At 44.2% G+C, this 14,967-nt stretch overlaps 1 protein-coding gene across 6 annotated transcripts in view; it reads right to left on the minus strand.

Annotated features, from left to right (window-relative positions):
- NBEA (neurobeachin) overlaps window positions 1-14,967 on the minus strand; it is an 838,139-nt gene that overhangs the window by 109,060 nt on the left and 714,112 nt on the right. For all 6 annotated transcript variants that reach the window (XM_077298228.1, XM_077298226.1, XM_077298223.1 and 3 more), the window contains one exon: window positions 14,199-14,339. In XM_077298228.1, the coding sequence (XP_077154343.1) occupies window positions 14,199-14,339 (141 nt within the window). The remainder of the gene's footprint in view (window positions 1-14,198; window positions 14,340-14,967) is intronic.

The raw sequence follows: 14,967 nt of genomic DNA on the forward strand, positions 1-14,967 counted from the left end.
ATTGGAACCGTAATGTTTTTAATTTTTGACCCATGAGGCTGAGCGATGGCTTAGTATATGCGCCCTGAGCAGACGTGTTTGTTACACCTACTTTTGGGCAGATATGATGTTTTGTTTGTCATTTACTGTTCAAATTAATCTTAAATTTTTATAGATTGGACTTTTATGGGCGTAGTGATACCACATATGTGCGGTATTTTTTTCCTATTTCTTTATTTTTAATTGGGGGAAAACAGGGGTGATTTGAACTTTCATGTTTGTTTGTTTTTTTCATATTAAAAAAAACAAACAGCTTTTTGTTCCACCCACTTTATAGTATATTTGTTAGTCCCCTTAGGGAACTTGAATCTGTGACTATCAAATTGCTTGTACTATACACGGTAATACACAGTTTTATATGTACTGATATGTACAGTGAAAATCACAGTCTCCTATGAACGCCAGCTGGAGGCTGGATTTCAAAGGGAACTATCATGACAGGCACGGGGGTCTTCAGCAGACCCCTGTCTGTCATGGCAACCAACTGGTTTACAGCAGCAGGCAGAGCTCTGCTCAACCTTCTGCTGCTAAAGGTAGATGATGGCTGAATAACACAGTCATCATCTGCAGGGGAAGATGACAGGAGTTAGGGAGCCGGCACATGACGCAATTGTATGTCGATAAGATGTAAAACACAAAGGGTCTGATTCATTATTCCATTTGTGTATTTTGTTTGTTTACTTTTTGTTGTACTTTTTTTATTTTCCAAATTCTTTTAATTTGCGTCTTTTTTAAGTCTATTTGCCTTTTTTTTAATGTTTGACATTGTGGACAGGATTAGGTTTCCAGATGTTTTCTACTAACTTGTTCATCGTGGCTTAAAAAAAATAAAATGCAAATTTCTGACATTTAGTGGAAATGTGCAACTTTCTGCAGTAAAAAGTCATAAAACTAGAATAAAAAACAATGAACATTTATGACTGTGACCAAAGTTAAAGAACCGCGAGTGTCATTTTGAAGAATTTGGCACGAAAACATCTTGAACACCACAAGACAAAAAAGAGGATTAACAAACCCTGCAAATAAAGAATTGGGCCTATAGCTTGCTGCATATTTTTTTAGCTTGCAGTTTAGAAACATTTAGACATTGTAATTACAGAATGTGTTATATTCTATCATTCTTAACCTTTTTATGAAAGTGAAATGTCGGGTGCAGCTACACTGGTTGCCTCACTGGTTGCCTGACCGCCGATCGGGCACACTTAAGCCGTCATTTTCTAGTCTGTTTAGGACAATGGTTAATATGATTGTTCTATGCACATAGGAAATTATTTTTCTCGGCAGCACATAGTCCAGGGCACTGCTCTCCTTTGGCCATAATATCCGGAGGTCATAGTGAACGCACAGCCACCTAGTCCAGCAGTAAATTAGATGCCATCGCTCCACTGGCAAACATGTAATAATTATTCCGAAAATCTCTTCACACATAATTTGTAGCTCTGCATCGCCCGCTCCGCTCCTAAGCTCATTTAGTTGTATTTTGTTCTTGTCACTGCAGTCTGCTCTGGTGTAAAACACGCAATGACAGGTTTCAAAGCTACCAGGCTACTGCTGCCTCAATACGTTACTCTGCAGACTGGCAGTGCCATGGAAATTAATTGTGCTCTGTGTCACCCATTACAAGGAACAAAACAGCCAGCAAGAAAAATAGCCTGTAGCGTCTAAAAAATAAATATAGAAAATTCCTTGTTGCTTAATCCAGAATTTTATTTTACCTTTACCCGCCTGCATTCCATCAGTTATAACTTTTTTTTCATTTTCTTTTTTTTTTTTTAAGGAAGATTTGCACATTTTTTTGTATAATTTTGGGATTAATAAATAATGTGTATACATTTATTATGGCATTCTGCATAAAAAAACATCCACCATAATATTTTTTAGTTTTCATGCTACGTACTTTATATCTGAATAGATATTATTCTTATTTTTTTAGGGTTTAGAAATGTGGACGAGATTTTTTTTTACAGGCGACAATAAATCACTAAATTTCTAAGTATAAACTACACTACTTGGACAAGCCCTTTTCCAATGCCCCACGCTACCCGTAAAACAACATGACTTATTCTTGCCTCCCGCAGAGGCGCAGTTCTAGCAATTTTGGCGCAGGGGCTTGTGTGACACCGCTATAAAACATGAGCCCTGCAGCCAATCACCGGCCGTGATTAGGCTGCTGCGCTCTCACTTCTTCCATTTGTCAGACGTTCATCAGAGGGAAGTGAGTGCAGCCGTGGATTGGCAGCAGGGCTAACTTAGCATAACAGTCACACAAACCCCAGTATTCCCAGTGACGACATCTCTGGAATGTCACCAGTACAGGAGGAGAGGCTATTTTACAAGGGAGATTACTTCATTTAAAAAGGGGTTGTTCAGGTAGTGGACACCCCGCTTATAGGGCACCTGTCATGTAAAAGAGGCCTATTAAGTTGCTAAAATGCGGTGGATCTAGGGTAATAGTGTTCTGACACAGCATGGCCCCCACACGGAGAGCCCCGCTGCCGGGAGGAAATAACTTTATCCCCCCTGCAGGTTCCCTCTTCCAGTCACAGAGGTGCGGCCGGCGCAGGTTCAGTCACCGCTCAGTGTATAGAAAGAGCAGCGGCTATAGCTGCGCCGCCGGCACTGACATTTATTATGTTTGGTATCGCCGTAATCGTATTGATGAGCAGAATCATACTGTGAGGTAATTTTTAACACAAAAATGTACGCCGTAAAAACAGTTCCCAAAAAACAATGTGAGAATTGCGTTTTTTTCACAATTTCACAGCGCTTGGATTTTTTCCCTCATTTTTCAGTACAATATGTAGTAAAATTAATCGTGTCATGCAAAAGTACAACCCAAAAAATGAGCCCTCATGTTCATGCAGCGCCCCAGAGTCCTGGTCGTTGCAGTAATGTTGTTCTTCCACCAGGGGGAGCGATATTACGTCTGAAGGCAATAAAGGAGATCTTCTGTCCAGGTATCACAATCCACACAACACACTTCACACTCCAGGCCGCCAGGGGGAGCTACGCTTCTATCTATTAGGGCACTCCTCACAGTTGGGTAAAACTGGTGGTTTGGATAGGAAGTCAGTCAGAGTCAGAAGTCAGCAGCAGAGAGAAGCTGGCAGGAGTGAGCTCCAGTCAGATCCAGACTGCGGTCTGAGGAGGACGAGGGTCCACGGAGCTGCGCCTGCCCCACGTGCGGCAGCATCCTAAGAAAGTGTTGTGAATTTGGTTTTTGGGCTCCCCCGGTGGTCACTGGTGGTAATGGACTTGTGTGCTTCACTTTCTCTGTTCACCTGTTTCCATCAGGATATGGGAGTATCCTATTTAGCCTTGCTGCTCAGTTATTCTAGTGCCGGCCATCAATGTAACCAGAGCCTTTCTGTTGCATGTTCCTGCTTCTAGACTACTATCAGCTAAGTTGGACTCTTAGTCCTAAGTTTGTTTTGCATTTTTGTTCCAGTTCACAGTTATGTTAATTTTCTGTAGCTGGAAGCTCTTGTGGGCCGAAATTGCCACTCCGGTGTCATGAGTTGACACATGAGTCTTAAAGTAATTTCGGGATGGTATTTTAATAGGGTTTTCAGCTGACCGTGAAGTTCCCTATTGTATCTTCTTGCTATCTAGTAAGCGGACCTCGCTTTGCTGAACCTACCTTCATACTACGTATGTCTTTTCCTCTGAACTCACCGTCAATATATGTGGGGGGCTTCTGTCTCCTTTTTGGGGGAATTTCCCTAGAGGTAAGCCAGGTCTGTCTTTTCCTCTATTAGGGTTAGTTAGTCCTCCGGCTGGCGCTGGGCGTCTAGGGATAAAACGTAGGTACGTCACCCGGCCACTGTTAGTTGTATGATAGGTTTAGCTCACGGTCAGCTCGAGATTCCATCACCCAAGAGCTGTTCTGTTATTTATGTTCTCTGACTTTCCCTTGCCATTGGGAACCATGACAGTATGGCCGGCCAAGGGTTAAAACCGTTGGCAGAAGAAAGGAGAGAAAAAGAAGTCTGCAGATTTTTATTTTTTTTTTCTTCTGAGCTTGCTTTTTAGTTGACTCAGTTGCATTTCTGCTCTAATTGCAGCCTTTGTCTCTCTCTCTCCTTCTAATCCTTGAATGGCTCTGATCTCACCTGATTAAAATGGATCCTCAGAGTTTGGCTACAGGTTTGAATAATCTTGCTATGAAGGTTCAAAATTTACAGGATTTTGTTATTCATGCTCCTATATCTGAACCTAGAATTCCTATACCAGAATTTTTCTCCGGGGATAGATCTCGTTTCCTGAATTTCAAAAATAATTGTAAATTATTTCTTTCCCTGAGATCTCGCTCCGCTGGAGATCCCGCACAGCAGGTTAAGATAGTAATTTCCTTGCTGCGGGGTGACCCTCAAAACTGGGCATTTGCATTGGCACCAGGGGATCCTGCGTTGCTCAATGTGGATGCGTTTTTTCTGGCTTTGGGGCGGTCTTGTCGCAGAAAAGTTCCGACTGCTCCGTGATGAGACCTTGTGCGTTCTTTTCTCGAAAATTTTCGCCCGCCGAGCGAAATTATGATATTGGTAATCGGGAGCTTTTGGCTATGAAGTGGGCTTTTGAGGAGTGGCGTCATTGGCTTGAGGGGGCTAGACATCAGGTGGTGGTATTGACCGATCACAAGAATTTGATTTATCTTGAGTCTGCCAGGCGCTTGAATCCTAGACAGGCGCGCTGGTCGTTGTTTTTCTCTCGGTTTAATTTTGTGGTCTCATACTTACCGGGTTCTAAAAATGTGAAGGCGGATGCCCTTTCTAGGAGTTTTGAGCCTGATTCCCCTGGTGATTCTGAACCTACAGGTATCCTTAAGGATGGGGTGATATTATCTGCTGTTTCCCCAGACCTGCGACGGGCTTTGCAGGAGTTTCAGGCGGATAGACCTGATCGTTGCCCGCCTGGTAGACTGTTTGTTCCTGATGATTGGACCAGTAGAGTCATCACGGAGGTTCATTCTTCTGTGTTGGCAGGTCATCCCGGGATCTTTGGTACCAGGGATTTGGTGGCTAGGTCCTTCTGGTGGCCTTCCCTGTCTCGAGATGTACGAGTTTTTGTGCAGTCTTGTGATGTTTGTGCTCGGGCCAAACCTTGTTGTTCTCGGGCTAGCGGATTGTTGTTATCTTTGCCTATTCCGAAGAGGCCTTGGACTCACATCTCGATGGATTTTATTTCTGATCTCCCTGTTTCTCAGAAAATGTCTGTCATCTGGGTGGTGTGTGACCGTTTTTCAAAGATGGTTCATTTGGTGCCCTTGCCTAAGTTGCCTTCCTCATCCGAGTTGGTTCCTCTGTTTTTTCAAAATGTGGTTCGCTTGCATGGTATTCTGGAGAATATCGTTTCTGACAGGGGGACCCAGTTCGTGTCTAGATTTTGGCAGGCGTTCTGTGCTAGGATGGGCATTGATTTGTCTTTTTCGTCTGCGTTCCATCCTCAGACTAATGGCCAGACTGAGCGAACTAATCAGACCTTGGAGACTTATTTGAGGTGTTTTGTGTCTGCAGATCAGGATGACTGGGTTGCCTTTTTGCCGTTGGCGGAGTTTGCCCTCAATAATCGGGCTAGTTCTGCCACTTTGGTTTCTCCTTTCTTTTGCAATTCGGGGTTTCATCCTCGTTTTTCTTCCGGTCAGGTGGAGTCTTCGGATTGTCCTGGAGTGGATACTGTGGTGGATAGGTTGCATCGGATTTGGGGACAGGTGGTGGACAATTTGGAGTTGTCCCAGGAAAAGACTCGGCATTTTGCTAACCGCCATCGTCGTGTTGGTCCTCGTCTTCGTGTTGGGGACTTGGTGTGGTTGTCTTCTCGTTTTGTCCCTATGAGGGTTTCTTCTCCTAAGTTTAAGCCTCGGTTCATCGGCCCGTATAAGATTTTGGAGATTCTTAACCCCGTGTCCTTTCGATTGGACCTCCCAGCATCTTTTTCTATCCATAATGTCTTCCATCGGTCATTATTGCGCAGGTATGAGGTACCGGTTGTGCCTTCCGTTGAGCCTCCCGCTCCGGTGTTGGTTGAGGGTGAATTGGAGTACGTTGTGGAGAAGATCTTGGACTCCCGTGTTTCCAGACGGAAACTTCAGTATCTGGTCAAGTGGAAGGGCTACGGTCAGGAGGATAATTCTTGGGTGACAGCCTCTGATGTTCATGCCTCTGATTTGGTCAGTGCCTTTCATAGGGCTCATCCTGATCGCCCTGGTGGTTCTTGTGAGGGTTCGGTGCCCCCTCCTTGAGGGGGGGGGGTACTGTTGTGAATTTGGTTTTTGGGCTCCCCCGGTGGTCACTGGTGGTACTGGACTTGTGTGCTTCACTTTCTCTGTTCACCTGTTTCCATCAGGATATGGGAGTATCCTATTTAGCCTTGCTGCTCAGTTATTCTAGTGCCTGCCATCAATGTAACCAGAGCCTTTCTGTTGCATGTTCCTGCTTCTAGACTACTATCAGCTAAGTTGGACTCTTAGTCCTAAGTTTGTTTTGCATTTTTGTTCCAGTTCACAGTTATGTTATTTTTCTGTAGCTGGAAGCTCTTGTGGGCCGAAATTGCCACTCCGGTGTCATGAGTTGACACATGAGTCTTAAAGTAATTTCGGGATGGTATTTTAATAGGGTTTTCAGCTGACCGTGAAGTTCCCTATTGTATCTTCTTGCTATCTAGTAAGCGGACCTCGCTTTGCTGAACCTACCTTCATACTACGTATGTCTTTTCCTCTGAACTCACCGTCAATATATGTGGGGGGCTTCTGTCTCCTTTTTGGGGGAATTTCCCTAGAGGTAAGCCAGGTCTGTCTTTTCCTCTATTATGGTTAGTTAGTCCTCCGGCTGGCGCTGGGCGTCTAGGGATAAAACGTAGGTACGTCACCCGGCCACTGTTAGTTGTGTGATAGGTTTAGCTCACGGTCAGCTCGAGATTCCATCACCCAAGAGCTGTTCTGTTATTTATGTTCTCTGACTTTCCCTTGCCATTGGGAACCATGACAGAAAGAGACATTGAAGAGAAGTGTATTGCAGTGAGTGAGAAACGAAGGCATAGCAACAAGTGGATACCAGAGAGGAGAGTGGCCGAGAGAAGCTGCATCCTTCTGGTGCGCGATCCGGTAGCCGGAATACCGAGGGAGTAAGTGCTCTACGCCTTGCTTCAGAGACCGGCAGGGCAGGCGATTCCAAGTTACCTGTCTGCCCTTTATACACAGGAGGCAAGGTGGCAACCTTAAAGAGGCTGGGGCGTGCTAGAGTCCCTAACCAAAGTCTCAAGTCACCAGTCATACGTCTTTTGTTCTATCCGACCACGGGGAACAGTGAGAGGAGTAATAACGGTGAGGACCTTATTGGAGCTTATGCAAGTAAGGACCTACTGTGTTACTGTGCGCATAGGAAGACTATTGAACTCCACCTGGATAAGGAGACTCTGGATTTGCCTTCAGACCGGCGGGACTCTGCCGACCCTGTGGTCCGTACCCTGGACTGTGGACACTGAAGCCTTCAGTAAAGGTAAAGAGACTGCAACCTTGTGTCCTCGTTCTTCACTGCGCCTCACACCATTCACCATCTACACTCTGGGAAGCCCTGGGGATACACTTCACCTGTGGGAAGGTATACCATCAAGCTGCCATAACATCACCCCAGCGGACCCCTAAGCAGCGTCTGTCACCCTGACCGAATACCACAGCTGGCGTCATGAACATTATCCCTTTAAAGACCTTTCCCATATATAAACTCTTTTACTGGACACCCCCAAGGGCCACGGACCGGGTCAGCCACTGTGACATCCCCCGAACCGAAGGACCCGGTGCCGATTACCCCATTGCCCTACCCAGGGGGCGATCCATCTATGTTGACAAAAAAATAAAACTATGGCTCCGGGAGGAAGGGGAGGAAAAACGAAACGGGAAATTGGCCACGTCGGGAAGGGGTTAAAAGCAGCAAGCGACCGAGCCACATGAGAAACTAGTCAGAAAGGCAGGTCCTATGTGGCTTCTCATAGCCTGCTCCCCTGAGTGACAGGTGTCTCCCTATGGGACCTCTCAATCTAGAGGGTGGGGAATAGCTGTCGAGTTCTCACTTGTATGACTAGTCTTCCGTCGGCGGCTTTCAAAGTATGTTTTTCTCTGCAACGCTGTAGAGATCGCACCGCCAGCGTCTGCTCCCTTTATCTGGAATGCGTGACGTCACAAATCTACACTTTTACGTAACGGGGGCCTTTTATGGAGAAACTCACATAAATAACTTTTACAAGTTTATTTCAAAATTGCTAAATAAGATTCAAATAATACACAACATTTCAATTATAATTTTTTGCAAAAAATTTTTTTTCCAAATTTCAAACAAAGATATGAAAAACACACAAAGGTATATAAATCTGGAGTAAACTAGCTGCAGCTACATTTCTTGCACTGCTGAGTACATGATAAAAATTGCAGGGGCCTAAAAGGCACCCGTCCCGTACAGATGTGGGTTTCCCCCAAAATGCATTGTTACACCAAAAAGACTAAGAAAAAAAATTATATAGACAACTGGATGTTACCAACAACATACTTGAGGAATACCTAGAGCTTCAAAATTCTAACTAAAGTAATTTCGCAGATAATAGCAAAAAAGTAAGTACGGGGGCCTAAAATGCCCCCGATACGCAATCTAGGGTTAAGTATGAGCTCTGCTCTCAGCATCAGTCCTGACTTAGTTTATAGCCAGTTTTAGTGCCTAGTTGTCAAATTCACAGATATCTCTCTCACATGGCTGCTGTTTTCATATTAACGTCATCAAGACCCTGTAAGGGAATCAATCTGCAGATTTTTGCTACCCAATATGAGAGCACATAATGAAGAAGAACATATCCGGGTGAAGCGTCACTGGATGCGCTGCTGATAATTAAATTCAATGAATATTTTCCTTAGGGTACCGTCACACAGTCACACTTTGATCGCTACGACCGTACGATCCGTGACGTTCCAGCGATATCCATACGATATCGCTGTGTCTGACACGCAGCAGCGATCAGGGATCCTGCTGAGAATCGTACGTCGTAGCAGATCGTATGGAACTTTCTTTCGTCGCTGGATCTCCCGCTGTCATCGCTGGATCGTTGTGTGTGACAGCGATCCAGCGATGTGTTCGCTTGTAACCAGGGTAAACATCGGGTAACTAAGCGCAGGGCCGCGCTTAGTAACCCGATGTTTACCGTGGTTACCAGCGTAAAAGTAAAAAAAAACAAACAGTACATACTCACATTCCGGTGTCTGTCCTCCGGCGTCTCAGCTTCTCTGCACTGTGAGCGCCGGCCAGCCGGAAAGCGAGCACAGCGGTGACGTCTGACGTCACCGCTGTGCTTTCCGGCTCTGCTGCTTACACAGTGGAGAGAAGCAGAACGCCGGGGACAGACACCGGAATGTGAGTATGTACTGTTTGTTTTTTTTACGTTTACGCTGGTAACCAGGGTAAACATCGGGTTACTAAGCGCGGCCCTGCGCTTAGTAACCCGATGTTTACCCTGGTTACCCGGGGACTTCGGCATCGCTCCAGCGCCGTGATTGCACCGTGTGACCGCAGTCTACGACGCTGGAGCGATAATCATACGATCGCTGCGACGTCACGGATCGTGCCGTCGTAGCGATCAAAATGGTACTGTGTGACGGTACCCTTAGAAACGTTATTTTAACAGGTTTACAAAGTTAACGCTTTTCAGGGTCAATGCAGAACCTAGGTCTAGGGGATTTTTTGTCCTGAGGAAGAGGTCCTGCATTGACCTCGAAATGCGTTTACTTTGTTAACAATGTGTTACTTACGTGTCTGCTTAGTGTAGTAGTCCTAAAATCATTGTTTCATCAGTAGGAGATTATAACTAGAGGACTACTTGGTTTGCTGCCAGGTAGTCCAGCCACGCCCTCCCACCACTGATTTGCAGCTTTCTGCCTATACACAGTGCACACAGAAATCTGCCAATCAGTGGTGTGGGCATGGCTATACAGGGCAGCATGGTGGCTCAATGGTTAACACTGTTAGCTTTACATTGCCGGGGTCTTTGTCCCAAATCCCACCAAGGACAACATCTGCAATGAGTTTGTATATTCTCCCTGTGTTTGCATGGGTTTCCTTCAGTTTCATTGCACACTTCAAAGACAAACTGATGGGGAATATAGATTGTGAGCCCCAATGGGGACAGTGATGATAATGTATGTAAAGTGCTGCAGAGTATGATGGTGATATACAAGGAAAGCATAATAAATTAATATACCGTAATAAAAGAGCTTAGCATTCAGAGAACTGGTAGATCTGCAGTGAGTTTATCAAAACTATAACAAACAGCCCAGTAAGTGATATATCACTGGAATCAGGGTCTCTGTCCCTACATCATGCTGCTCTCAAATGGGTGTAGCAAAACCTTGGCGACAGATTCCCTTTAAGAGTATATGCAGTCATAGCACATGCTCTGTGTGTCATCATGGTCCTTAATGCAAGAAAACTAGTGTAGCTGTGAGAAGAATGCGACCAATGCCCAACCCCAATATCTGGGTTCTTACACACGGCTATTTTCTATAAACTGCTGTCCGCCTTCAGTTAACTTCCCTCTGAGAATCTCTTAGGGGACCGTATAAAACTAACACTGGCATGCATTTATGATCTACAAAATAACAGATTCAATGTATTTCCCGAATATCAGTAATGCAATGCTAACATAAGCATCCATATTTCATGTCCAGCATGAGGAGAGGACAGATGAACCTGCACCTCTTAGGAACAGAGCAGCAGATTCGGGAGTGATGTGGCTTCTCTAGGTTGCTGATTTTGGCTGCTATTCTGAATGTGGAATGAGCTCGGGGTCACCGAGTTTTCCCTCCGGGGGTCTTAATAACCCACATCCCATACAAACAAACTTTTAGTGTATGCTGGGGCGATATTTTTCTAAGGGAACATTTGGATACAGTTACAATTGAACGTGGGAAAGCTTGGAGCCTGTCTATGTGCTCACCTTGCACCCATAACAGAGGGCTACAGTCCCCTAGAATGTATATATCCTTGTGCTATGAAACCGGTCACCAGTCCTGACTTCAGACCGACACGCATGCATTTGACACAGAAATTCTACAGAACGCTTCTCATTGCTTTTTAATACTTTTTGTCATGTTATATCTGTTCAGATTAACCTGAATGTTTACTTTAGTATATATATATATATATATATATTTTTTTTTTGCAGCTATAAAACCAATGAATGTAGATAATATAAAGAAATATCCCAAAATGTAAAGTAGAGAAGTAATGACCAATGGGGCACCAGTGATATTAGTTGTAGATGAAGATGGGTGGACGGATCATCGGATACATCCACAATGTGAGGAGGTTCACCTATGGCCACAGTCCTCAGGGGCATGTTCATGGAAACCAATTTCACTATTTAGCTATATTATGTACATAAAAATGGAAGGGGGTTGCACGCAGATCTATAGTAGAGAGGAGGAAAGCACATGAAGAGGAAAATAAGGGCAGGAAGCTGTGCTACATGATCTAATGAAGAAGTCTCCCCTGGAAACAGAGAGCTCACATCCAGCCTATATTACAGGGAGAGACACTCCAAAAAGAGAAAAATCTGAAACCAGGATCAGACTGCTAACTCCATATTACTCGGTCTGAAAAATTAATAAAAAAAATGAGGATTGCAGACTGAAAAGTGGAGTAATTTAATTATCGAAATGTCACCACTAACATGTAAAATTATTTTTTTCCAAAGTCAAAAGGTGTCTAATTGCTCCTCAGAGGACAAGACTGCACCACATGATCCTTTCTCTAGCTGCTGACTGTCCAAGAGGCATCTCAAGATATATGTGGTTGCATGGATCCAGCCCAGTTTACACTTTTTATGGGCTTTCAAAAGGGTTTTTCTGGCTGAAAATGGGGCTAATCCTTGTCTAGTTTTGCTGCACAATGGCAGGATATCCTCTGCAGGAATTCAAGTGTGCACCTGGGAGATATATCTGCTGCAGAACGTGTAGTAGATGTTATATAGATATACACTAAGTAAGGAGACTTTGGGTGGAAGTGCATGGCCAGGACTGAGAACCGCGGGCAGTGAGAGTCGCAGGCTCGATAACTTACATGTGTTTTACATTGTAATATTAGTCATCAGTGCTCTCAGCATCAGTCATGACTTTCTTGAAAACCACAGTCGCTGGTGGAGAAAACCTGCTTACACGGACGTGTCACTCAAATAACTGCTGCTCAGAATTTTTTACATTTTCAAGTCAATTTGGTATTTGATTTCACTGATAACATCGCAGATTGTGTGAGAAGGGAGCAGACACCTGACAAGTTAATGGAATTTACAATTAGTCACTAAGCAGCTTATGGTAAAAGGGTGGACAATGGAAGGTAGAAGGATCTGGATGAAGTCAGATCAGATGCAACTCCGGGAGATGTAACCCTATGTGTGTGCAGCATACACAAGGAGGAAAGGGCGTCCATCCTGTCCTAACAACCTCTCACATCTGTGCGGGGCCACACGGTGCAGGTGAACACATGTCTGTATGGATCACTCCAATGTGACCAGTTTAGGAGCAATAGATCATAAAACCTACAACCATCGGTAGAATAACTCAATGCTTTTTGTATTAAAAGCGGCAGAAAGCTACCCGCAACAAAGAATTCATTTTATTTGGCTTTTCCCCATAGACAAATTTCACTTATCCACCGGTGATAAATATATGATGGGGGTCTGACCACAGGGACCATTAGCGATTGTGACAACATGGTCACACAGTCCGATGTGTGAGTGAACGGTACTGAGCATGTGCAACCACTGCTCTGTTTACTGTGTATTAAAGTGGTGTCCGCACATGCTCACTACTCCGCTTACACAGGGGACTTCAGGACCTCTCATCTCAGCACCGTAGGGATGGACCCCCAGAAATCATAGAGATAGGTTATACATTTTATTTATGGGAAAAGCCTTTAATATTCTGGTTCTTAAGTAATGGGGAATGTAGGATAAAGATAAGATCATGACTTCAATGTCTACCAGTAGGAGAAAAGGTCACATTGGAACTTGTGTGTTTCAGAAAATTTGCCACCTTTGCATTTTTGCATCTTTAAAAGAAAAAAAAATTGCCACAAGTATTAGACAACACAATGAAGTCATGTACTTATGCTAATATGACACGACATTAGTGTTGAGCGCAAGTGCTCGCTATTTCAGTATGCGTCGGGTGCTCGGGTATGCACAGAGTATCGCGGTGCTTGTGTGACATGCTTAAATCCCCACCCCACATGTTTCGCGGCTGTTAGACACCCCTCAAAAAATGCAGGGATTACCTGCCATACACGGGTAATCCCAGCATGTTTTTTGGCTGTCAAAACATGAGGCCGCGAGTTCTCCAACACGTCACTCGAGCACCCGGGATACTCTGTGCATACCCGAGCAGTTGTGCTCAACACTACACAATTGTGATTCTTCATATACTTCACTCATAGTCAATGACACCTGGCCATAAAATGGGATCAATAATCTTACAGATCTGTTGTTACAATGAACGACTAATGGAAATATGTTTGAGATCTTTTGCCAAGTTAGAAAAAAAGTCCGTTATACTGGTACAGAATTTGCCAGGTCCCATTCAAGAGTCCAGAAAAGTGAGATAACCAAATCTGTAAGTAATAGAGGCTGTACTGATTGTTACCAAGATTTCACAGAAAAGAAGAAGAGCCTACATACTGCCGAATTGTGCTAGTGTGCGATGCGTATAGTCACAATCCCCCTGTATTCCTAGTGCTGGGAGGGGGCAGTCACATAACTGCACGTGTGCAATTTACATACATGCGGTCACATGCTGACTAAACTCTCCTCTGCTGGAACATTGAGAAATGCAGGAGTCTAGTCGGCATGTGACCACAATGATGGAAATCACATACATGTGGTCAGGCTCCTCAGCCAACTACCTGGGGAATACAGGGAAATTAAGACATGTGCTGGGATTGTCCAGTCTAAGAATTCTCTTTTTAGACTAGTCAACCCCTTTAAGGAAAATAAATTAATCATGTAATAAAATTATAAAACAAAAATCTTACGTGCACAGGAAATAGCTTGTTTTCTAAGAATAGGATAGCCCTGTATGTTACATAGTCCGGGTATTACATTGCTTTATGCCAGATAACCAGAGATATACTTACGATTCTAACAAGCCAGCACAGTGTGAAGGTGGACGTGGAGTAATGAGTATTGTAGTGATATGGAGGAGTCTGGTCGTCTTCCCAGGTCTCATATCGTTCTGCATAAAACACTGCTCTCTTTGGATTCAAAGCTCCGATGGGCTAAAAAATAAAAATAAAATAAGATTTCTTAAGTCATGGATTCTGCTTTTTAGACGTATGCACACTTGAGCAGCTGTATATATTTACTGTATCCCTTCACTGGTGATAGATCATTAACTCTCCTGGCAATGGAGAATGCAGGTAGGAGTTTGATTTCAGAGATAATGCCTTACATGTTGTCATATGAACACTGACACCTGACAATCTAATAAGTTAGCATTAGACATGGAGTATAACACAGCTCGGAGGAATCTACAAGCCACATCTACCAGGGATAACGCACATTGCTGGCTGTTTAAGCCTTCAAATACCCCTGTCACATTCCAGCAAACTAAATGACAGCGTGATGGGCTTCATGCAACGTCGGTGAGCGCAGCGTATAGGGAATCAGAAAGGGGTCTCCTCGTACTAAAAACCTAAGGCTGCAGACGGAGAACGGAAAACTTTCAGCAAATGTGTGATTTGACTTGTCTTTACATAGAGCTCTATTCTTCTAATACAAGACTCTTGATTATCTACTTCTCTTGCAAAATCTAGGATATTAAGGTCAGGTGCCGACGATCGGCAACTAGCAGCACTTTATACGCAAGGCATGTCCGTTGAGTCCAAAGCGCTGCTGTCTATTGAA

The sequence above is a fragment of the Ranitomeya variabilis genome, chromosome 3 (genome assembly GCF_051348905.1).
Source record: "Ranitomeya variabilis isolate aRanVar5 chromosome 3, aRanVar5.hap1, whole genome shotgun sequence".
NCBI lineage: Eukaryota > Metazoa > Chordata > Amphibia > Anura > Dendrobatidae > Ranitomeya > Ranitomeya variabilis.